Source organism: Fukomys damarensis, unplaced genomic scaffold (assembly GCF_012274545.1).
Source record: "Fukomys damarensis isolate Sample0158 unplaced genomic scaffold, DMR_v1.0_HiC HiC_scaffold_29, whole genome shotgun sequence".
Lineage (NCBI taxonomy): Eukaryota > Metazoa > Chordata > Mammalia > Rodentia > Bathyergidae > Fukomys > Fukomys damarensis.
The window spans coordinates 555,497-580,831 of record NW_022900941.1 but is presented as its reverse complement, the minus strand read 5'-3'; the positions used below and the strand labels follow the sequence as shown (position 1 = coordinate 580,831).

Genomic DNA, 25,335 nt, shown 5'->3' with positions numbered 1-25,335 from the left:
AAAAAAAAAAAAAAAAAAAAAAAGATAGGGTTATTATAAGGGACCATATACTCTGAGATACCTTAAAAACAAAAGACCAAGTCATATGGTCATCTCAAAAGATGCAAAGAAGGCGTTTGACAAAATTCAACATCCATTCATGATATAATCACTAAAGAAATTAGGTATAGAAGGACCTTATCTCAATCTGATAAAACCACTTATGACAAACTACTGCCAACATCATATTAAATGTGAAAAACTAAAAGGTTTCCCTCTAAAATCAGTAACAAGACAAGGATGTTCTCTACCACCACTCCTGTTTAAAGTAGTACTACAAACATTAGCAGAAGCAATTAGGCAGTATTCAAAGCTGAAAGCTGACCTATGTAGGATGAACAGAAAGAGTGGTGGAGGAGGTTGGAGAATCTTTGTCTATTTCATCATCTTGATACTTTTAAAAAGTTAAAATCAAGAAGAGTGGGAAGATGGAGTGGTGAACAGCAGAAAGAGGGCTTCTCCAAAGTTTTGTGTCCTGGCACTAGAATGAAACAACATGACAGAAGAGGAGGGAAATGGGACCCTTGGACCCAAGAAGGATCTGAAGCAAGAACTGAAGACAATGGGGAGAGCGAAGAGTCTCCAAAAAAGAAGGAGGTAGCTCGTGGCACCTCCTCCCTGATCCTGGACTCGCTACAGAGGAAGGGCAGCTTGAAGCTGCAGATGAACTGTGACTACTGGTGGTCACAGAGAGCTCCAGAGAAATGCACAAGTGGAGACAGGGATTTAGCTCAGTGACTCTGTGCCTGCCTTGGAGGCACAAGGTCCTGAGTTTGGGCCCAAGTACTGAAAAAATAAAGAAAGAAAAAGAAAAGCACAAGTGGAACAGAGTGGTGGATGCAGTGGACTGCAGTGGTTGATGAGCTGCTGGGGTTTGGACATCCCCTAAGAAAGGGATATTGGCAGACAGCCATCGTGGAGAAAGGCCAACTAAGCTCAGAACTCAGAACAGCTGCGGGACAGCTCCACCTAGTGGCTTCCAGTGTCAGAGCCAGAGTTCAAGTCAGGAGAAAATCAGGGAGCCAAGTTTGAGCCAGCAAGAAGCGGGGCACAGGGACCGTTGGAGACTCCACAGGTCCAGTTCCAGCCTCACAGCCAGAAACCTGGGTGAACTTCAGCAGAACTGAAGGTGCAGGCTTGCTGTGATTACCCACTACCCTGCAGCAAAGCTACAGGCAGCTGGCTAGGGACTGATTCATGCAGATCTGTATGCTACCCGCACTGTCTACCAGGGACAGCAGAGATAAACCTTGACGTGGACATTTTTTTTCTTTTTTGAAAAATTTCTCTTCCTTGTTTTTGCTTTGTTTTTCCTTGATTATGTGTTCTTATTTTTATATGAGTGTGAACACAGTTTCTACTTTTTTTTACTGTTGTTTTGTTCTGTTATTGTTTTTATTGCTTTCTTCTCTTTCCCTCTGGTGTTTTTTTTGGAGGGGGTGTAACGGGGACTGAAATCAATGAGGCAAGCAGCAGAACCACTGAGCTAAACCCTGACCCTCCCTCCAGTCATCACCACTTTCCCAAAGTTTGCACGATCTTCCTTTGTCCTCTATCCTTGCTTTTAAACTCTTTTTCTTCTTCTACTTCTGTTTTCCCCCCAATTCCTTTTAAATTGTCTCCCCGATGGTAAAATCACTATACTGAGAGCATATTTACTGCATACATTTTTCTCCTTTTAGATTTTGTCATATAACCACAATCTAGTTCATACAATAAAAGTGGCAAATTAATAGTTGACAGTTTGTCATTTTATAGGCTGTGTGATGCTATTGTTATTGCTGATTGTACTATTTTAGTGAAGGTGACAGAATTCCTCTATCAGTCATTCTTCCTGGTGTACCAAGATTGAGACTGCCTAAGGGTCATAAAGAATACTAAAGCCCACTGCCAAAGAACCAGGGGCTGGGCCAAGTAGGCAGCAATGTCTCATCCCCAGTGAATCGAAGAGATAGCACTTTGCAACAGAATCAAAACCAAAAGATACACCTGGAAGACATCTCTGAGAAGCAGTCATTTCCTAAGGGTTCTAAATACTAGCAATAAAGCTACTTGCCGTAAGCAATCTACAAGCATCAACACAGGAATTAAACTAAAAGCATAAAATATAGACAATGAGACGACATTTACACAAGAACAACCCCAGACTTCCAGCCCATCAAAGGCAAACCCAGGGGGTAATGAGGTGGAATAATCCAAAAGCTGCCCCCCTGGACTCTCTGAAGTGGTAACAGTGGAAATAACAAAGCAGATGAATGAGGCTTTAGAAAACATCAAATCAGAAATGCTTTCTCAGATAACTGCAAAGATGGTGATGATAGTGAAAGAGCTTAGTGACTGTGCAGCAGATACAGATTTTTTTTAAAAAAGTGGAGCTTAGGAAAATGATGAAAATGCCCAGAGTGATGGAAAACGATGAACACCCAGCAAAGGAAAGAAACAGAACTCATGAAACATATTCAAACAGATATCTAAGAAATTAGAAGTTCCATTGAAAGTATTCACAGCAGATGTGAGCAGCCAATGTGAGGCCAGAATGAGACCCAGAAGACAGGATTACAGTTTGCAACCATGAAAAGAAAGATTTCTTAAAAATAGCAGGGGACCATGAAAAATCAATCCAACAGCTGCTAGATGACGCAAAGAAGAGTAATTTAAGATTGATCAGAGTCAATAAAAATACAGGAGATAACACAAAGGACAAAAAAATTTTTTAAAAACCTGTTCAAAGTAGTAACTGAAAAAAAAAAAAGCCGGGCATGCCTGTAATCCCAGCACTCGGGAGGCTGTGAGACAGGAGGATCACTGTGAGTTCGAGACCAGCCTGGGCTATACAGTGAGTTCCAGGTCCATCTCAACTCCATAGTGAGACCCTGTGTCAAAAAAATAAGTAATTGGGTGTAAAATTCCCAAACAGGGAAAAACAATTTGACATACAGGCAAGTGAGGCATATAGAGCTCCAATTAGCCATGATCAAAAAAAAATCTACACCTAGACATATTATAGTCAAGATACCAGAAATCCAACATAAGAATAGAATACCAAAAACTCTTAGAGAAAAGAAAGAACTCACACATAAAGGAAAGCCAATCAGAATCACAGCAGGGGCCAGCAATTTGGCTCAGTGTTTCCACTGCCTGCCTTGCTCAAGGGGCCAAGTTCAATCCCAGGTACAAAAAAAAAAAAGAATCATCACAGCAGGCTTCTCAACACAAACCCTTAAAACAAGGAGAGCTTGGAGTGGAGTATTTCAACCTTAAAAAAAAATAAAAAATAAAAAATTTCCAACTCACTAATGTATCCAGAAAATTATCTTTCAAAATTGATGGAGAAATAAAGGTACTTCCCCTGACAAAGAACACCTGAGAAAATTTATGAACACCGACTCAGCACTCCAAAATGATCCTGAACAAGATCATGAAGACTACAACTTCACAAACCCCAGCAGAATGAATACAACACGGAAGGCAAGAAATTAAATAAAGGGGATAAAGAGAGCCAACAACAGAAAAATAACATTACAAGGTAAGTCAATACATACCAGTTATAACCATCAATGATTATGGTCTCCATTCACCAAGTAAAAGAGACAGACTGGCAGAATAGACCAAGAAGCATGATCCAACTATGTGCTGCATACAAGAAACACATTTAATTAAAAAAGAAATTCAAAACTTGAAAGTCAAAAGGTGGAAAACAATACTTCATGCAACAGGAACCCGGAAAAAAAGCAGGGTTTTTATTTGCAGACAAACTGGTTTTGAAGCAAAGATTGACCAAGAAAGACAAAGAATGTCACTACATACCTGTTAAGGGAACAAACCAAGAGGAAGAGATAACAATTGTAACTATATCTGCACCAAATACAAGTGTACTTAACTATCTAAACCAAATAGTAAGAAGAGGGCAGGGGTATGAGGAAAAAATGAGAACAAAGATGTGTCATGTAAAGGTACAAGATCCCAATGTTGAATGTAACTGTAATGTACACTTAAAAAGTACCAATAAACTCAATAAGATAAAATAAATAAACCAAATATTAACAGACATGAAAAATCAAATAAGCACTAATACATAATATAATTGGGGACCACAATACCCTACTGTCATAAATAGATCAACCAGACAAAATATCAATAATGAAATATCAGAATTAAACCAAACTTCAAATGGACTTAGTAGATGTCTACAGAGTGTTCCGACTCACATCAGAATACACATTCTTCTCAGCTGCACATGGGGTGCTCTCCAAAATAGACCACATGCTAGCTCATATAACATGCTTAAGTAAATACATATTATCAGATCATAGTGTAATGGAACTGGAACTCAATGTCAAAAGAAACCACGAAAACTCCGTAAACACATGGGAATTGAATAGCGCCCTGCTGAACAACCAATGGGTCACAGATGAAATTAAAGAAGAAATTAAGACAGTTTCTACAATTAAATGATAATGCCAATACAATATACCGGGATTTATGAGACATAATGAAAGCAGTCCTACAACAGAAATTTATAGTGGTGAATACCCATATTAGGAAAACAGATCAAACTCTTCAAATAATCTAATGTTGAACCTTAAGCTTCTAGAAAAAGAACAAGTAAAACCCAAAGCTCATACAAGAGAGGAAATTATAAAGATCAGAGCAGAAATTAATGCAATGGAGACTAAGAAACAATGCAAAGAGTCAACATATCAAAGAATTGGTTCTTTCAAAGATTAAATAAAACAGACAAACCCTTAGCCAACCTTATCAAAACAAGGAAAGAAAAGACTCAAATCCACATAGGAACAGAAAGGGTTAGGGCAAGGGATGTAGCTCATTGGTGTCATTCAGGCCTTGCAAGCACAAGATCCTGAGTGTGATCCCCAGTATCAGGGGAAAAAAAAGTCAAGTTATCAGGAATGAAAAGGGTGAAATTACAACAGATCTTGTAGAAATGCAAAAGACTAGTACCTATTTGGAGAAACTTTATTCTAATAAGATGGAAAACACAGAAGACATGGACAGTGCCTAGACACATACAAACTGCCAAAGCTGAATCAAGAAGATATATAAATTCCAAATAAACCAGAATCAGTCAATGAAATTGAAGATGTAATAAAAAACCAAAAAAACAAAGAAAAGCTCAGGCCCTGATGGATTCACTGCTGATTTCCACAAGAAATTTACAGAAGATCGAATGCCACTACTCCTAAAACTCTAAAGAAATTGAAAGGGAAGGTATACTTCCAAATTCATTCCTGGAGGCAAGCATTACCTTGACTCCAAAATCAGAGAAGGATCTAACCAAAAAAGAGAACTACAGGACTACAGGCCTATCTCCCTAATTAATATAGACACAAAAATTCTCAATAAGATACTGGCAAACAGAACGCAGCATATCATCAAGATTATACACTCTAACCAAGTAGGATTCATACCAGTGACAGACACAGTGATGGTTCAACATACACAAATCGATAAATGGAATACACTATATTAACGGAGCCAAAGATAAAAAACCACACGACCATCTCAATAGAAGCTGAAAAAGCATCTGACAAAGTCCAACACCCATTCATGATAAAAGTCCTATAGGAAATTGGAATACAAGGTCTTTATCTCAACCTCATAAAAGCCATTTATGACAAATCAACAGCCAACATCATATTAAGTGGACAAAAACTAAAATCAGGAACAAGACAAGGATGTCCACTGTCATCAATCTTATGCAATATAATTCTGGAAACAGCCACAGCAGACAAGAAAAAAATAAAAATAAAAGGAATAAGGGTAGGAAAAAAAAAGGAGTTAAATTATCATTTACAGATGACATGATACTCTACATAGAAAACCCCAAAAACTCCACCAAAAACATTCTAGACTTAATAATCAAATTCAGGAGTGTAGCTGGATACTCAAAAATCAACAGCCTTCCTGAACATGAATAACAAACTCACTGAGAGAGAAATTAGGGAAGCAACACCTTTCACAACAGAATTCAAAAAAAAAAAAAATGAAATACCTAGGAATCAATCTAATGACAGAAGTAAAATACCTCTACATTGAAAACTACAGCACTCTGAAAAAAGAGATTGAAGATCAGAAAATGGAGACATCCCTTTTTCTTGGGTAGGAAAAGCCAATATAGTGAAAATGGCCATACTTCCAAAACTGTTACACAGATTCAATGCAATCCCAATCAAAACTCCAACAGCATATCTCACAGAATTAGCAAAAACAATCCCAAACTTAATTTGGAACCTGAAGAGATCTAGAATAGCAAAGGCAACTGTATACAACAAAGGCAAGACGGGACATCACCATCCCTGACTTGAAATTACACTACAAAGTACTGTGATAAAAACAGTGCAGTAACGGCAAAAAAAAACAGACTTCAGGATCAATGAAACAAATCAGAAGATGCAGAAAAATTTCCAAACATTCTCAGCCACCTTCATTTTCACAAACAAGTCAAAAACATTCACTGGAAGAAATGCTGCTAGAAGAACTGGGTTTCAACTTGCCAGAGATTAAAACTACACCCATATCCTTTACCATGCACTAAACTAAAATCAAAATGGATCAAAGATCTAAATATAAAATACAGAGATACTAAATGTGTTGGAAGAGAGAACAGGGAGATCTCTTGCAGACAGAGATGTAGGCAAAGACTTTAAAAACAAAACTCCAGTCACACAGAACTATCACAAAGAGGCCGGGCGTGGTGGTGCACGCCTGTAATCCCAGCACTCTTGGGAGGCTGAGGCAGGAGGATCACTGTGAGTTCGAGACCAGCCTGAGCTACATAGTGAGTTCCAGGTCAGTCTCACTACATAGTGAGACCCTGCCTCAAAAACCAAAAAAAAAAAAAAGAAAGAAAAAAAAAGAAAAGAACTACCACAAAGAAACAACAACTGGGATCTCATCTTATTAAAAAGAATTTACTCAGCAAGAGAAACCACCAATAGATTGAGGAGATAACCCACAGAATGGAAAAAAATGTTTACCAGCTGTACCTAAGATAAAGAACTACTATCTAGAATATATAAAGAACTTTAAAAATTAGAACCCCTCAATTTAAATACCCAATCCAAAAAAAGGGCATCTAAAATGAACAGACACTTCTAAAATGAAGTAGTAGTACCAGCAAAAAAATATGAAAAAATGCTCAACGTCACTAGTCATTCATGAGATGCAAGTTAAAAGCAATGCTGAGATTCCATCTCACTCAACAAAGAATGGCTAGGCCAGGCGTGGTGGCGCATGCCTATAATCCCAGCACTTGGGTGGCTGAGGCAGGAGGATCGCTGTGAGTTCGAGGCCAGCCTGGGCGACACAGTGAGTTCCAGGTCAGTCTCAACTACGTAGTGAGACCCTGTCTCAAAATAAAAACAAAACAAAACAAAGAATGGCTATCATCAAGAAATCAACCAATAACAGATGGTGGCAGGCTGTGGGAAAAAAGGAACCCTTCTCCACTGTTGAAACCACTATGGAAATTAGTGTGGATATTCCTCAAAAAACTAAAACTAGAAGTTTCATTTGACCTAGCTATTCCCCTGCTAGATATCTTCCCAAAAGAATTAAAAGAATCATACCACAGCAATACATGTGCACAGTTATTTACACACAGCAGCACACTTTGTAATAGTTAAAACTTGGAAAAAGCCCAATTTGCTCATCAACTGGAGATCAGATAAAGAAGGAGTTTTTTTTTAATAAAATGGAGTACTACTCAGCCATAAAGAATGCGAAACTAGAATCATTTATAACTAAATGGATGCACTGTGAGTGAAATAAATAGGACACGTGTGTAAATACCAAATGGTTTCTCTGGTGTGAGAAACTGAAAATGTAAATAAGGATCAAAATGTATAATAGATAAAATAGGAAGAAAGGGTCCAAAGGGGAAGGGGAAATGGGAGGGGTAGGGGGAAAGGAATAAATATGAGAAAAGGAAAAAACAGAAACAAACTCTTTGTTAACAGGGAGGGATGGAAGGGTTAAAGGGAGGGCAGGAGAATGGGGAAAAAAAGGAACCAAGATATATCTTGTAAAGGTACAAATTCCCAATAATGAATGCATCATATTGTATATCTAAAATGTATCAATAAACTTGATTTTAAAAAAAGTTTGGAATACATTTCCAATTTCTCTGATGCTGGCTCAGGATTAGAAACAAAAAGTCGTCTGGATGCTCTCTGCTCAGGTCTGCTCCCTACCTCGGCAGTCGGCGCAGCGTAGGCCATGAAAGGAGGGGGCGAAGAAGCCACCACAGTCTCATCAGACAGCACTGCAGAGCCCACACACACCTGTGTGAGAGAGGAGGAAGGGGTTGTGATAGCCGACCTGATGCCATGTGTGTAAATTCGAATCATTCTGGGTGGTCACCTTCCCCTTCACCCTTGGAGTCCCCTCAGTTAATGCATGACAAACTGCAACACCTGGTGGGATTCTGCACACATGTTATCTTCACTGCTTTGTAAACAGGATGCCCACATAAGTCTGCAACTGTTATCTGTGCTACCTTGTAAACCAGAAGACCTGTGTGACATTTTAAGTAAGCCGTGTAAAACTGTCCCTGACCCCAAATGACTTAGCAAAGTTCTGTTTCTGTGAAGTCACATTTGTGCACCCCTCTCCCCGAGCCCTCCCCAAATAAGAGCCCTTAAAAGACCCTACAAATTGCCTTTCCTCTGTGCAGAATTTTTTCAAGAGCCACTCCTAGCTGGCTTATAACAAGACCACTCAGTTCAGAGTGTGGTGCACCTCCACAGCTCCACCTCGCCTGGCCCTACCACAGAGTGAGGGTGGGCAGCAGTCTGCACTTCTGTACTCAATGCCATGCATGCACGCTATTTTTTTTAGCAAATAAAACAAAGGACAAAAAACTACAGTTCTGTAAGAACTAAAAATCTGGTCCAAAGGGGTGCTTTAGCCCACAGGGAAGTCCTGAGTTCAGGAGTAAGGTGCTCCAGCCTCTGGCCTCAGCAGGAGCAGAGCTCTCATGACACAGGAAGGCCCTAAAGGCTCCACTGTTACCAGAGCCTTTCAGAGACACTGCACCACTCAACAATCCTACACACAATTTGAAAAGTAACAGGTACAGACAGATTCAACACACTCTTTTGCATCAAAAAGGAAAGTTCTTGAAATTGCAACTCAGTGGTAGGGGGGAGAACTAAAAAAAAAAAATCCATACAAAGAATTACCTGGGTGGGGGGGAGAATTACCTTGGGATATTGCCTCAAACTATATGAACCATTAATACTAATTTCACCCAAAAAGAGAATAAATTTTCATGAAAGAAAGGGTAACTGGAGATACAGAGTAAGTTTTAAGGAAAAATGAAGCTGTAAAAAAACCTGTCTTGCTGGGCACAGTGGTACACACCTATAACACAATCCCAGCACTCCTGGAGGCTGAAGCAAGGAGGATCACCAGGAATTGGAGACGAGCCTGAACTACACAGAGGTCAAGGCCAGCCTGGACTGCACAGCAAGACCACCAAAAAAAAAAAAAAAAAGCTGTCTTGCAGTTTGGCTTTGGGGTTTTCTTCATTGGGGGGCAGGGAGGATCAGGCTCTGGCTATGTAACCCAGGCTGGCCTTGAACTCACAGTGATCCTCCAGCCTCTCAGCCTCCCAAGTGCTGGGATTATAGATATGCGCCACCATGCTGGCTAAAAAGAACTGTCTTTGGCTAATAAGAACCGAAGATACTACGTGTTGGGTATCAAGTCTTTTTACCTCTTTTCCTACGTGCACAAATTCTTCTGTAAACCTAATCTACTTTTTTTCTTTCTACAGAGATAAAGAAAAAAAAAAAAAACCCTACCTAAGGAATGAAAACTGACCACAGAAGTCATGTTTCCAAACTTCCTGACAGACACAAAAATGTCATTAATAGTTTCTACACATGAGCTTTACTACCTATGATTTCCCGAGGCCAGAAATGGTACTAAGACAAATACAAGTCCCCAAATTATTTTGACCTTATAGACCGAAATCTTATGCATAGGAGGAAGGGGAGAAAAGGGGAGGAATGGGAAAGAAAAAAGGAATTAAGATGTGTGTGTGTGTGCGCATGTGTGGGCGTGCACACACGCACACACACACAAACTTCCCACAAGAAATGTAAATATTATGTACTAAACACATGTACAACACATTAAACAAAAAAAAAGTTAAATAAAGACAACACTGTGGTTCTTTTTGTACCTTTACTATAAACCAGAGCAGAACTCAAGGTATTGCAAAACTTAAACACAAACATTAACAGAAAACAACACTGAAACTAGCAGGCCTTCGTGAGGAGGGTTCCTCTTGCCATAAAATGGCAAAACCTAGCCTGACCTCTGTCAGAGAGAGATGTCCCAGCTCTGCCCACTCACAGCTGAACGGGCAAGAAAGCCTGTCTTTTCAATTACCCTTTCTCAACCTCCTAGTCTCCAATCTATTGCACAAAATACAGGAGTGAAAATATTACTGGTGATCGCTATTAGCAACTAACTTACCGTATTTGTTCTGGAATCTTGCAATGTAAATTTCCAAGCCCTGAAGAAAAAAGAAGCTTACGTGAAACAATCCAACATTTCAATGGTTTTCAAAATCCATGCTAACATCAGAATTCCTTAAAACATTTGTTTAAAGAATAGGTATTTGAAAGTTAGGCACAGTGGCACATCCCTGCAGTTCCAGCTACTCAGAAGGCTAAGGTGGGAGACCCTAAGTTTGAGGGAAGGAACTTTTGTTTTGTTTTTTCAGACAGGATCTCAATTCATGGTTCAGGCTGGCCTTGAACTCATGTAGCCCAGACTGGTCTCAGACTTGCATGTATCTTCCTGCCTCAGCCTTCTGAGTGATGGCATAATAGGTGTGCGTCACCATGCCCAGCTGAGGCAGAGAACTTACTAAGACCCTGTTTAAAAAAAATAAAAAAGATTAAGGATATGCCACCTGCCTTACAAGCTCAAGGTCCTGAGTTCAATCCCCAGTACCAAAAAAAAAACAAATTAAGGATAAAGCTCAGTCCTCCTCAGGCTCAATTCCCACTGCCAAAGAGTGTGAAAGATGGGGGACAGAGGTCTTCAGGCCTTGCCCCTGGACCCACTTAATCAATCAACTCATTCAAGAACTACACCAGAAATAAGTATTTTTAAAATATATATCTATGGTAGATATTTAACACCTAAAACCTAAGGGGTACTATTTAATATTTGCTTTACTTTATAAGACCTTTTTCCAATATGCATTTTTATTAGTGCATATTAACTTTACAAAATATTGGGTTTTTTCTATGGCACTTTCATACATGAATATAATATACTTTCAAGGTCAGGAATTTAGCTCAGTGATGCCGCTGCCTGCCTTGCAAACACAAAAAACGAAGTTCAATCCCCAGTACCAAAAAAAAAAAAAAGCTTTCATATCTACCTTCCCTTATACTCCCTCCCATGCTCCTGCTTTACTTTCTAACAAATGTGAAATTTATCGCGACTTGCTCTCCAGTTCATGACATATACACATCTACTTCCTTTTCTCAGGTCATTAGTTCCATAGTATGACATTTAGCTTGTCAGTAATTTCTGCCATTAAAAAGTAATGCTCCTTGGGCCAGGGATTTAGCTCAGTGGTTCTGGCACCTGCATCGCAAGCACAAGGAACCAAGTTCAATCCCCAGTACAAGAAAAAAAAAAAAATAGAATTCTCCTTCCGCCACCTGCCTCACAAGTACAAGGTCCTGAGTTCAATCCCTGGTATCAAAAAAAAAAAAAAAAAAAGGGTGGGGATTTAGCCCAGTGGTTCTGCTGCCTGCCTTGCAAGCACAAGGGCCAGAGTTCGCATCTGGGAAAAAAAAAAAAAAACAAAAAAAAAAAAAAGGGTGGGGATTTAGCCCAGTGGTTCTGCTGCCTGCCTTGCAAGCACAAGGGCCAGAGTTCGCATCTGGGAAAAAAAAAAAAAAAAAAACAAAAACAAAAAAGAATGCTCCTGGCCAGGCACAGTGGCACACAACTGTAATCCTAGCACTCAGGAGGCTGAGACCAGTCTGGGCTACATAATGAGTTCAAGGCCAGCCTGAACTACATAGCTAGATTGTCTCAAAACAACCAGAACAAAAGAAATATAAATCCCTACCTTCATGCAGTACACAGTTAGGCAATTACTGTGTGTGGACATGATAGAGAGAAAATATTTTAAATATGGCAGTCAGGGAAGCATTCTGGGAAACTCCTCCTGTCTTCGAGCATTATTTGCCTCCAGCCTAAGGGCTTTCCTGCCCTTTCCTTCCCTTACTTTTTCTTCATGATGTATTCCCACAGTTGCCAAGCCATTTCTATGTATCGTGCTCGTGTTCAACCTGGGAAATGATACCCAAAGCTTCCATTTGCTCTGATATGGTATGCATTACTTCCTGTTGGCACCCTTCCTACCTAATCTAGTTCCACCTCAGAGCTCTAGCACACTCCACTCCAGAAAGAGCTGGATGTCTCGGTTTCCCACAGTCAAAGGTTACAGGGATAGAAGAGGAGGAAATTTTTTCTGAGACTTGGTAAATTCTTTCTGAAAAATGTAAGTCCCACACAGTCTTCTGAGCAAAATGCTTTGAATATCTCATGTAGGGCTCACAGCAGCAACCAGGGAATTATCTAACTCATGCAAGATGTAACGTCTTTGATGTACTATTACATGACAAGCCTTGGGGAAGCTTCCAGCCTCTGTTGAAATTCCAAAGGTATCTACTCTAGGGTTGTTTCTTAGCTTTTCCAAAATATACCCATTTTTTTCCTTTTTGGATTTTTGAGACAGGATCGTGCTCTGTAATACCTTATTCTCTTAATTAACATCACTCTAGATTGGAAAGTTATTACTAAAAATTTCTGATGTAGGGCCAGGGAGTTAGCTCAGTGGCACTGCGCCTGCCTCGCAAGCACAAGGTCCTGAGTTTGATCCCTGGTACCCCCCCCAAAAAAACTGTGATGTTTAATTAACTCACCTTGCTACCGCTTCTGGGATTTGAGGTGAGGTTAAGGACAGTACTGTCTCAGCAGAAGCATCTAGTTCTTCCTTTATCTCTGTGCAGTTTGTACTTGAAATACAACTTTTTTATTGGCTAGTGCCATTGAAATGTTTTACCCTTTACTTCACAGGGTATTTGGGGAAGATGTTCCACATTTATTTCAACATCTTTGCACAGAAACCTATTATGAATTGAATAATATCTCCTCAAAAGACATACTGAAGTCCTAATCCCCATTACCTAAAAATTTGAAATTATGTGGAAATGGGGTCTTTGCAAAAGGAATCAGATTTCAATGAGGTCATGCATTAAGGCTGATCCTATATCCAAAATAAGGGAGTCCTTTATAAAAGGGAAATCTGTATACAAACACATGTCATGTAACAACAGAAGCAGAGACTGCAGGGATGCAGCTGCAACCCAAGGAACACCAAATATCAGCAGCAACCACCAGAAGCTAGGAAGAGTCAAGGAAGGATGCTATCCAGTTCCAGAGGGAGTGTGGCGCCACTGAAGGCCTCATTTTAGATTCGTAGCCTCCAGAACATAGAATCCATAGGACCTTGATATTGGGAGATTATCCTGGAATATCCAGGTAGGCCCAATCTACGCACAAGTCCCTAAAGGCATATAACCTCTCCTGGCTGCATGTCAGAGGGCCGTGTGAGAAGTGTCATAATGCTGCAGGCTGTAAGAATCAAGAAAAGGCCAAGAGCCAAGGAATCCAAGAAACCTCCAGCTGGAAAAGGGAAGGGAATGGATCCTCCCTAGAGTCCAGAAAGAACAAGGCTCTGCAGGTCATGTACAACCAAGCTTCAAGTTGAACTTAAGCTTTACCTCTCTATGCCTCAATTTCTTATACCAGAAACAGTAACACTCATTTCATAAAACAAAAAAGTGAATTAAAAATACCTGACGGGGCCAGAATTTAGCTCAGTGGTTCTGCTGCCTGCCTTGCAAGCATAAGGTCCCAAGTTTGATCCCCGGTACCAAAAGAAAAAAAATCTGACACTGTATCTAAAAGTGTACCTTGACTTATTTAGTACAATGGTCTTACATGTTTTATATGTTCTTTGGCCTATTAGTCTGGTTTCAATCTGTATATGATAATTAACTTTATAAGGTCTTATAAAATAAATAAATGAATCTAATGCTAGAAAATTAAAACGGGGTGAAAGGTGGTAAAAAGGGAACTGAAATGTGTTAGGTACCTGTACCAATCCACTATAGTGCATATCATCATTATATATTATGAGCATATACTAATAAAAATTTTAAAATATGTAAAGCAGTCATCGGCTCCATACCTAGTGCAAAGTAAATTCTCAGTATATGTTAGTTTAAGCATCCGATGGTAACAATAGAGTTCTAGCAGCAAACTAGCCTGACAAGGTCAATTCTTCTCCAGTCCTTAGGAAAACTGTATCTGTTTCACAACATGTCAGTTAAGACTGATATAATCAAGATAATGTACAAAAATGAACTGCACCTCAAATTTAAAACCTAAAGTTTGACAGAATATTTACATCAAGGATGAGCACAAACTGGTAACATGTCTACAGGCTTCCTGAAAATGTCATGTTCTTACTCACGAGTGTTTCAGTTAGCTCTGCCAGTGAGTTCTCATGATGTCCAGACTTAGCCCACTAAAGTTGTAAAGCAGACAGAGAAAAATCCAATCTCACCACTAAATTTAATTCAAACAAGTGTTTTCAAGGTAAAGAACCATTATCAATGCCAACATTAACAGGCTGAGGACTAGAGGATCGGGTTTTTCTCCCGAGGTTTGGTTCCCTGTCCCTTTTTCAGAGATATCAGACAAGAAGAACTACCAAAGAAAGGGAAAAGCTCCAAAACATGGATGTTGACACTTAAGAAAGACATATTTAGATCAGGGCATCGTAGTAGATACCTATAATCCTAGCTACTCAGAAGGCCAAGACAGAAGAATCTCAAGTTCAAGGCCAGGCTAGACAACTCATCAAGACCCTATCTTAAACTAAAATAAAAAGGGCTCAGGATGTAGCTCAGTAGTAAAATGCTTGCTTAGTGTTATGGTTTGGGTCTGGATGTCCCCCCAAAGCCTCATCTGGTAAGAGGTAGCTGAATCTGGAATGTGTGATGCTGGGGTTAAGGGCATGTGATTCCTAAACCACCAGTGGTTTACCACCATCCTAACCCCCAGATTAGTCTGGATGGGATAAAAGAAGCAGAAGGCAGGTGAAAGCCCCTTGTTACCTTTGCAAACTTGTGCACACCATGTTGTTTCTCATCTTTGATGCCTGTCTGCCATCGCTGTTTTGGAGCCAGCTGATTATGAACTGAAATCTCTACAAACTGTAAACCAAGTAAACCCCTTCCCCTCTAACTTTGGGTAGTTTGTTTCAGCACTGAGAGAAAGGTAACCAACACACCTAGCATATGCAAGGCCCAGGGTTCAATCCCAGACCCCGTAAAAAAGAAAAAAATGTGTAAAGATCAAGATTCACCTAGGCCTATTATCCAATGAGAATCTAATAATGAAAAAGAAGGCACAAAGTAACTATTACTTTCTGTCATTCTCATCATAATGAGATCCTACCTAGGCAGAAATTAGATCAAGAAATGCCTATTACATTTCTCTCACATCTGCCGAGCCCCTATTTTGCTTCCTGAAGCAAACCACTTCCATTCTTCTCTCCCTGAAAACTGAAAAAAAAAAAAAAATTTTTTTTGGTCCTGGTGATCGAACTCAGAACTTTGTGCTTAGGAAGCAGGCATGATTTAGCCATTGAGCTAAACCCCACCCCCAAATTTTTATTTTATTTTTGGGGGGTTTTTTTTTGGTACCGGGGATTGAACTCAGGTCCTTGCACTTGCAAGGTAGGCCACCAAACCACTGAGCTAAATCCCCAGCCCTCAAATTTTTAATTAAACACATAAAATCAAAACTCACAAACAATCATCTGTGCTTTCTGCACAAAGACTAATCGTCTTCCCATCTCGGCAGATGATCTGAAGCAGACAATCTTTTGGCTTCCCATCTGGAGGCTGAATGTCTATGAAGAAAAAGCAGAAAAGAGTGTAATTTACATAGTTTTTTTGTTTTTTAGAAAAACATTTCTTCTTAGGATTTCTAAGTCGTAACAGCACAGATGAGCCAAGAACTACACTATAAATCAGTAACACAACCAATGGCCTGACCATGAAGGTAGAAAGTGGTGAACTAGGCTGACGACAAATATGACAACTCCTGGAAACTATGGCAGCACAGACTATTAACTATAGTCATCATCAAACAGATGCCAGTTTCTATGTCACAAAACCAACACGGTCTAATGTAGCCACATCCTTTTTGGGGCTCCTGTCATGCTGCTTCCTTCTCTACCAGACAAAGTGACACAAGATAAAAAAGTCCAGCTTGGATGAGACAAATCTATCTGCCCAACTACGGTTCATTCTCTAGACCCAAGAGCCCCACTGTGGCCTCCCTCCCAGACAGAGCCCTTCTTCAGTCTGTTAGCGGAAGCAGACCAGGTACCAGAGGACTCAGTCACCAGCAAGACTGAGGAAGAGCAGATGACAGAAACTGGACAAGGGAGACCAGCTTACCCCGACACTCGTGCCCTGTGCGGACATTGATGCAGTCCACTGGCATATGGACTTTATCCTCAATACTCTGGCGTGTCTGATCATCGTAATAGATCAAGTGACCATCTGACCACAGGTCAAACCAATTCTTTTTCCAGCGCTTTAAAATCGTACCTGTAAAAAATGAGAAAGGATGACTTTGGGTCTAAAGAAGACTTTGTCCTCCAACTACCATCCAAGTACTAACAGGCCCGACCCTGCTTCACTTCCAAGATCAGACGAAGATCAGGAGAAATAAAGAAAACTCTTCCTTGAGCCTCTAAGCACACCTACGCAAAACCGCCTGAAACAAATGGAAACAAACACCTCGGCCTGACCGCCCCGCAGTTTGCAGGGCTGCAGGCACTGCTCTACAAGACACCACAGGCTGCCAACCAGAGGACACAGAAGTTCAGTTTTAAAAGAAAAAGCTAGCTTTTGAGCAATGAAGGAAGTCTAACATCCGATTTCCCAGGTCCACCTAGGGAACTAAATCTTTGTTTTGTTTTTGGCAGCAATAAGGGCTGAACCCAGGGGTGCTTTACTACTGAGCTACATCCCCAGCCCTTTTTATTATACAGTCTTGCTAAGTTGCTTGGGCTGGCCTCAAACTTGATATCCTCAGGCCTCAGCCTCCCAAGTAGCTGGGATTATAGGTATGTGCAATCCACACCCCCATATCCCTAGCTAAACTTTTTTTTTTTTTTTTTTTTGGTACCAGGGATGGAACTTGGGACCTTGTAGCTTGCAAGGCAGGTGGTGGAACCACTGAGCTAAATTCCCCAGTCCCCCACTAAACTTCTGAACTTTCTAAACTTTCCTAGCACTATCTAAATTTGCAGGATGGACCTGAAAATGCTAAACTAGAAAGTCTCTAAATGCAAATGAAAATAATACCTCCCTCTTTGAAAAAATTTGTTTTCTTCATCCTTAAGAGCTTTCAGGGGACCAGGGGTGTAGCTCAATGGCACTGTGCCTGTCTGGCAAGTGCAATGTCCTGAGTTCAATCTCCAGTACAAAATATACACACTTTCCCACTTCCCTTCACAGGAAGCCCAAAGCCTGATGCAGATAAAGACACACAGACACTGGAGAAATGCACATCCCACCAGTTCACATCTTTCTGTCAGTCTGAGAGAATCCACATTTTCACTGTGATATTTGTAAAATCCGGCAGTTAACCTTCTAACGTCTACCCTAGGGAACCCCCTTGCAGTCGATCTGAAGTCAGTGTTTAGCTCCAAGTCTCCTGGTACCTTCTTCACATCCACATGCTACCTTCTGTTCTGGGTCCCATGCTACTCCTGCTCAGTGCGCACAAATCCCATTCCACATAACCCTTCTTATGTCCTATGCCTGCTACTGGTTGGCCAAATGATGTGCCAGTCAGACCAGTGTCCTACCAGTATCGAGTGTCTACACTGATCAGTACTGACATGCAGCATCCATGCAAATGGCAGCTCCTGCACTATACACAACCAGGATGAGGCATGAAAAGGCAAAAGGGGAATCACCGGGTCGAGAAGTTCTGCCGCAATATGCCAGGCTACGGACACCCAAATCAGGCTGCCCTCCCGAAGCCAGGCACCAGATCCCAACAGTCTATGTGGCAATCGCACGAAAAGGAATCCTGGGAACCACTTGACTCACATGGAATCACCGGTGTATCTCTGCTGCTCTGCAATCCAGTGAAAGCAACATATCTCATTTTATGTTGCCTAGCTGCTCTTGCTTTCAGCAAAGAAAAATCAACTCACATGATGGACAATGGGGCTACTGAGTAGGTCTTCCGAATATACAACTCCAAAGTGGCCACCGGCCAGGAAACTGCAAATGTCTGTACAACTTAATACAATTTTTTACTTGTATTTATTTTTTATTGACTGAATGATTGATTGTGGCGTTGGAGCCTTTTGCATACACGGCAAGTACTCTACCAATGACACCTAGCCCGAGAACATCGATTTTGTGTCTGTGTGGCCATATGAGACACTGGTGGACAGCACAAACTGTTAAAAAGATCACTGTTCACTTTGTGGGAAAAAATATCTAACTTGATGTCTTAGTCACTTTTCTCTCGTGGCTGAGACAAAATACCTGACACCCAATGCTAAAAGGGAAAGGGTTTACTTAGTTCAATTTGTAGAGGTTTCAGTCCATAATCAGCTGGCCCCAAAGCAGAATGGCACATGGCAGAGGGGCAACAGTTCATGGCGGACCAAACATAGCAAACCAACAAGGGAACCAGCAAAGGACCTTAACAGCATCTCTTGTATACTCCATCTACGCTACTGGGATTAGGGTGCTGTCAAACTAATCAGTGGACTGACTTAGTAATCACACACCCTTAATTCCAACGTCACACACTCTACATTCAGCCACCTTTGAAAAAAAAAGCCCCATCTCTCTGGCATGAAGCTCTGAGGGGACATCTAGACACAAGCCATAACACTTGGCCTCCCTTAAGGAAGGAGAGTTAGTCTTCCTCTGGTGTTGCCACAAATCCAGAGACTAGGAAAGGTTATGTAACGGGTATGATGGGGCCACTCTCATGCCTCCCACCTTCTTTATGTACCGTTTCAGATGGGAAATCTGGGAGCCTCCCTCCTGCAGACATAATGGAAGATATCTGATCCTCAATCCCAGAAGAAAAAGGGCACCCAGATATGGATAAGGTATCCTGTGGGAGATGGTGAGACCTGGCCAGCAGGAGGAACTATAAACTATAACACCACCCTACAGCAAGATTTGCTTTGTAAAAAGGAAAGGAAATGGTTAGAGGTTCCTTATGTCTAGGCTCTCTTTGTCCTAAGGGATAATGAAATATTTTGTAAGACGTGCAAAACCAATCAGCCTTGCTAGGGGATCTAGCATTGGGAGGGGTAGAAAATTCCCAAGCCCAGTGGGCCTCAAGGGAGTTAGGCTTCATCCCTAGGAAAAGGACAGGGGGACACTAAGGGGGCAAGAAGGGGTAAAGAAAATAAGCCCCTGAATAGTATCCTCCTATGCCCCAGATGTCCCCTTTATCATTTAGCAAGCCCCTAAGGTTGGGCAACCCAGCCCCTGACCCTGCATCTTTGTTACCCCTTCAGGTAACCAAATCAAACCCAATGAACCCATATTCCCTTCACCCTAAAGGAATTCAGACAGATAAAAAAGGAAAAGTTTGCCAAGAATCAGGTAAGTTTACTGAGGTACTTATTGAATGGGCTGAGAATTACAATCTGACCCATGAAGATGTACTCCTTATTCTGGGACAAGCTCTCATAACCACTGAAACAAACAAGGTACAGGATAATGCCCAAAGATATGAGAATGAACAGTATCTTGCCAGAGTAAACCATAGGACCCTTTCAATCCAGTATCCTGGCCCCAGCTCTAAGAAAGTATATACAAGATATGGATATTTTATAATTTGCATCAGAGAACCACCAAAGATCAAGATAAAAACTTGGTAATTACCAGAAGCTTTCTGAATAAAACAGAAGGAGCATGAGAGTTCCAGTGATTTCTATGAAAGACTGAAAGAGGCCTTGTTTTTGTTACTTTTCTCCTTGCTGAGACAAAATACTCAAAACACAACATTAAGGAGGAAAGGTTTATTGCTGCTCAGTTTGTAGAGGTTTCTGTCCACAGTTGGTTCCAAGGTGGAGTGGGGTGGCAGAGGTGTATTGCAGAGGAGAAACAGTTATGGTGGGCAGAAGGCAAAAACAGCAAGCAGTAAGGGATGACAGCAGCCCTCTTTCTGTCCCTTATATTCTACCCAGGCTACCCACCCTATTCTCAGTTTTAGATTTAACAGATACTTTCTTCTGTATCTCTATATACTCAGATTCTCAGTATCTCTGCCTTCCACGCAAACCTCTCAGTTAACCTGAAGGTCTTGCCCCAGGGGTTTCATGACAGTCCTAGTCCTCACCTGTTTGGACATGTTCTTTTCAGAGATCTTGACTTTTCCTGTCCAGACGTAAAAATTCTTCAGTACATAGATGACCCCTCTGGTTTGTGCCCCAATGGAAAAAGACTGTAACCGAAGAACCCAAGCCCTCCTCAACTTCCTGGCACAGAGTGGCTATAAAGTGTCCAGAATAAGGCCCAATTGTACCAGCTCTCAGTAAAATATTTGGGGTTAACCATTTCAGAGGGACCCGAGCTCTGGGAAGGAACTAAACTGAGCCAATTAGCCTCATTTCGCTCTCCAAAGACTTTAAAACAGTTAAGAGGCTTTCTGAAAATCTCCAGGTTTGCTAACTGTGGATTCCCAACTATAGGGAGATAGTCCAACCCCTATACCAGATGCTCAAAGATGACCCAAAACAAGGACCCTTACTATGGGACCCTAAGGGCCAAGGCACTTCTAGACCCTGAAAACACACTTCTCCAGGCCCCTGCTTCGAGCTTGCCAACCAGAACCTCATTCAGTTTTTATGTTATGAAAAGGAAGTGACACTCAGGTTACTAGATCAAGTTAAGGGGCCTGTGCAACGGGGGATCTGAGTAAAGAATTGGACTGGGTGTTTAAGGGATGGCCGGCTTGCCTTTGGGCTTTTGCCATTATAGCTCTACTGATCCCCAAGGCCACCAAACTAACCCTCGGCAATGACCTGACTGTATTCTTCACATCATGTTTTAGGGGTGCTGGCCTCCAAGGCAGCCTTTGGCTGTCCAACAGTCAGCTGATAAAATACCAACAAGTCAAGTTATCAGAGGGGCAAGCCATGCAGGTCAAGACTTGCTTCCCACTAACCCTTCTACCTTCCTCCCAGGAGAACATCAAGATGACTGGACACACTATTGTGGACAAGTGTTGCTTAACACCTATGTGGCAAGGAGGACTTGAGGGATTTGCCATGGGAAAACCCAGACAGGATTTTCTACAGATAGGAGTTCACCTGGAAAATGGAACTAAAAAGGCTGAATATGCAGTAGTAACCCACTCCCAGACAACTAAGAGTTCATCGCTCCTGGCTGGAACCAGTGTCCAGCTGGCAGAGTGGATAGCCTCAACCCAGGAACTGGAACTTAGTGAAGGAAAGTGGGCCAAAATATATACTAATTCTACAAATGCTTTCCTTGTCCTCCATGTCCATGCAGCCATGTAGAAAGACTGACACTTCCTCATAGCCTTCAGAGTCCCTAACCAGTATCATCAGGAGAGAGACCAGATGGCAGTGGATCTACACTCAAGACATTCCTAAACCTAAACCCACCATGTATGAGACCTGTAGCCACAGCCTCCTTTGCCTGAAAGAGGGGTCTAATGTTACCTTTCCAAACTGACAGCTCCATCCTGGTATATGCCACCCACTGTTAGGACTACATCCACACACAGGGGATCTGGCAGGTAGGCTATGTCCTACAGCCTGAAAGTGATCTGGCGGTCTATGAGCCCAAACAGAATCACATCACCATTCAAAAGAAGGTGGATGTCAAAAGAGGGCAGGGGGCCTAGTGGTTGCAGGGGTGAGTCTTCCTCCATATAATTAGAAAAGCTCTAGCATTTCAGCATCTGAGGCACTGCTCAATCCTCAGATAAACAGGCACATCTTACCCGCAAAGAGATCAGCCCCTCAATGCCAATACAGCAGTAGCTCAAGTCATTCCAAAGTATGCTGTGAGCAAAGAGACCAAAGACAGTCTCACCAGTGTTTCCCAGTCTATAAACTCAGCAACCAAGGAGTTCCCTGTGTGCAGAAAGTTTACAGAGTTCTCAAAACTCCCAAGAGGAAATTCAAGGCAGCAATATAGTAAAACTTCGATATGTTTTTAAACATGATCTGTTTCAAAATACAGAAACAAAGATGTCCCCAAAGCAACCCTAAGTGGAGGCCCACATGTCCAGTACTCACTCTGTCGAAGCAACCATCCACTCTTCACAAACGCCATCTCTTCACCTGTGAAACAGAAAACAGGCAGGTTCACATCACAGCCAGGTACAGAAGGTCTCATCTGGTTCAAGCCTAATCCTTGTCCTCAGAGCAGGCCAAGGAACAGCCCAAAGCCACTGGACCTCACTGGTTACCTGACATTTATGAAAAACCTCAGTGGGGTCCGAATTCCCAGCCCTTCCTTGCACTCTAGGCTTCAGCCGCACCACCCACCACGCTGGATCTATCACACATGCAACAACCCTGGCACACTAAGATTCAGCTCTGATGAGCACATGCGTAGAGGACTAGCATCCAACTGTCTCAGCTTGACACTTAGCATGCCCAGCCAGGCTCAGGCTGCCACAGTGGTGTCAGCACAGTGGACAGCAGACACAGTAAAAACAGGAGTCAAGAAAAGGGTTGAAAAACCTAACTTCATAAAAATATAAACTTTTGTATGGGGGAAAAGTAAAAATGGGACGAATGACAAATCAGGGGAAAAATATTACGACCCCATGATAGCAATGAGTATATTTTCTTCACTTAAAAAGCTCACGTATACCATAAATAAAGAGCAATCATTTGTGGATTCACACACACAAAACAAAACTCATAAAAAGAGACTCAATTTCTCTCTCAATTCAAGGACAAAATTCAAAATGTAGTTAATTTACCTATCAGACAGACAGCCCAGAAACATGCTGCAAATGTTTCTGGAAAGAATCCGACAATCTGTCAAAATTTTAAGTTTCTACCTAACAATTTCACCATTACTAGGAATCTTCCTTGTTGATACATGTGCAAAGGTGCAACATTTACGTACAGAGACATTCACTACAATGTCATGCTTGCTACAAAGGGAGAGGGAAGCTACACAGAGGGGTGTGCAGCAGGCACCTCTGCCTGTGACAGATCAGCAGGCAGAAGTGACAGTGACAGAGCCTGGAAAGGGCCGCCATCATCCTGATGAGTAAACTGGCCTGCCACCTTAGAGATATAGGCTTCATTTCACCGAAGGTCACGGCAGCAGGTCACAAGCAGTACCCAGAAGACAAGTTAGCAGGTTACTCCAGAGAAAGCCCACAGTTTCTCCAACCTACCCCCTCAAAGCCCGCCAAAATAACATTGTTTTTAAAAAGCCTCTTGGCCTATAAAAGACATCTCTGTCCTTCTGGCACATCTGGAACCTGAGACCATAGGCTACTTTTGTTTCAAATTTTTTTTTTTTTTTTTAGTATTTTTTTAAGGCACTAAAAGATTTGAAAAGTTAACAAATCACAGCAAAAGATGGAGTGGAAAATTCAAAATGCAAATACAACTCTCTCCACATCAAAGTGTGGCTGAAGTCTCACTTTCTCTAATGCTTTAGGAAAAGAGCCCCACAAACCTCAGTTGTCTTACACTCCAGTATTCCCAAATTCGTAGACTCTGAAGGTTCTAATCCTTTGCAATTTTGTCAATGCTGCTTGCCCTACCAAGAAATGAAAGAAGTCCATCTTCCCCACACAATCTTGCTCTCACACATTCAGCTTCTCAAAACACACAAATACAAATTAACCCAGAAAGCCCAGGCCCCTTCTCTCAGCGGGTGTAAACAGAGAAGCTGCTCCCTGCCGCTGGCAGCCACACTAGGACCAGGCGACCACACAGTTCAACCTAGAGACTGCCGAGCTACCAACTGGCCCTGAAACCCACCCTAATCTGGGGCTTTCTGCTAAGCAAAACTGTAAATTTATCCTTTAAGCTGGGTTAAATTTGGTTTCCCAAAACCAAAAGCTAAAACAATCATTCTTCCAAAGAGATCTGAGGCACAGAAACAATGCCATCTTATTTTCATCAAACAAAAACGTTCTTAGAGCAGCTAATGTATGCTCAGCACTGTCTTAGACACTAAAGATACAGTAGTGCCCAAGTCCAACTGCCTGCTTTTCTATAGCTTACACTCTAATAGAAGGAATAGATAAAACACAGATTTAAAAGAAATAGAATGTTGTAGACAGCATCACATCTCTGCAGTGACATTATCACCTCAGAACATGAAACTAGCTAAGCATTATGTATGCATGCCACATCAAACTACAACCTCCGATGGCCATGATGTCTTAAGAAAAAGAAATTATCCAGCAAAAGGCAAAAAACTACTTAGAAAGGTATTGGGAGCCACCTAGTTACAATATAAATAGAAAACCTGACCCTGACTCAACTGTCACAATTTTGCTGTCACCTTATTAGTTGGTGGTTGTGAAACCTGCTACTAATATGAAAACAATATAATACAGAACAACAGAAAGCAATCTCCTGAGCTTGTGATATATTTACTTAAGTCTCAAATGGTTCTTGACATTAGTTTGGCTGTATTTGTTAGCATTAACAGTCAAAATATCAGCCAGACTCGGGAGGCTGAGGCAGGAGGATTGCTGCAAGTTTGAGGCTAGCCTGGGCTAAATAGTGAGTTCAAGGCCAGCCTGAACTACACAGTGAAACCTGACTCAAAAAGTAAAAATGTCAAATCACTGTAACACAGGTTGAGAACAGCTTCACTTAAAAGGCCTTAAGACTCTGAATGCACAACAATACACACTGGTGAGATTATCACCAACACCAGAAGTAGGAAAATAGTAAGAGTTAAAAGACAGCTGGAAGTAACGCCCTAAGGATCTAGGAATTTCTATTATCCCTGACTATGATCCACTGAGTGTGTACATGTGAACATCTGAATTGCCAGATATGGTGCCTATTTTTTTTCAATGGTGTCTTCTTGGGGTAAGGACTGGGTTCTTTTTTTTTTTTTTTTTTTTTTTTTTTTT

The 25,335-nt window shown here is 41.4% G+C and overlaps 1 protein-coding gene across 4 annotated transcripts in view; it reads right to left on the bottom strand.

The window, feature by feature from the left end:
• The window catches only part of Plekhb2 (pleckstrin homology domain containing B2), a 43,607-nt gene that overhangs the window by 9,893 nt on the left and 8,379 nt on the right, over window positions 1-25,335 (bottom strand). For 3 of the 4 annotated variants that reach the window (XM_010603141.2, XM_010603139.3, XM_010603140.3), the window contains exons 2-6: window positions 22,508-22,552; window positions 16,641-16,793; window positions 15,985-16,087; window positions 10,546-10,585; window positions 8,253-8,342 (exon numbers count right to left, since the gene is read on the bottom strand). In XM_010603141.2, the coding sequence (XP_010601443.1) occupies window positions 8,253-8,342; window positions 10,546-10,585; window positions 15,985-16,087; window positions 16,641-16,793; window positions 22,508-22,544 (423 nt within the window). In that variant the 5' untranslated portion in view covers window positions 22,545-22,552. The remainder of the gene's footprint in view (window positions 1-8,252; window positions 8,343-10,545; window positions 10,586-15,984; window positions 16,088-16,640; window positions 16,794-22,507; window positions 22,553-25,335) is intronic. The other variant, XM_033757225.1, reaches the window with a different exon arrangement.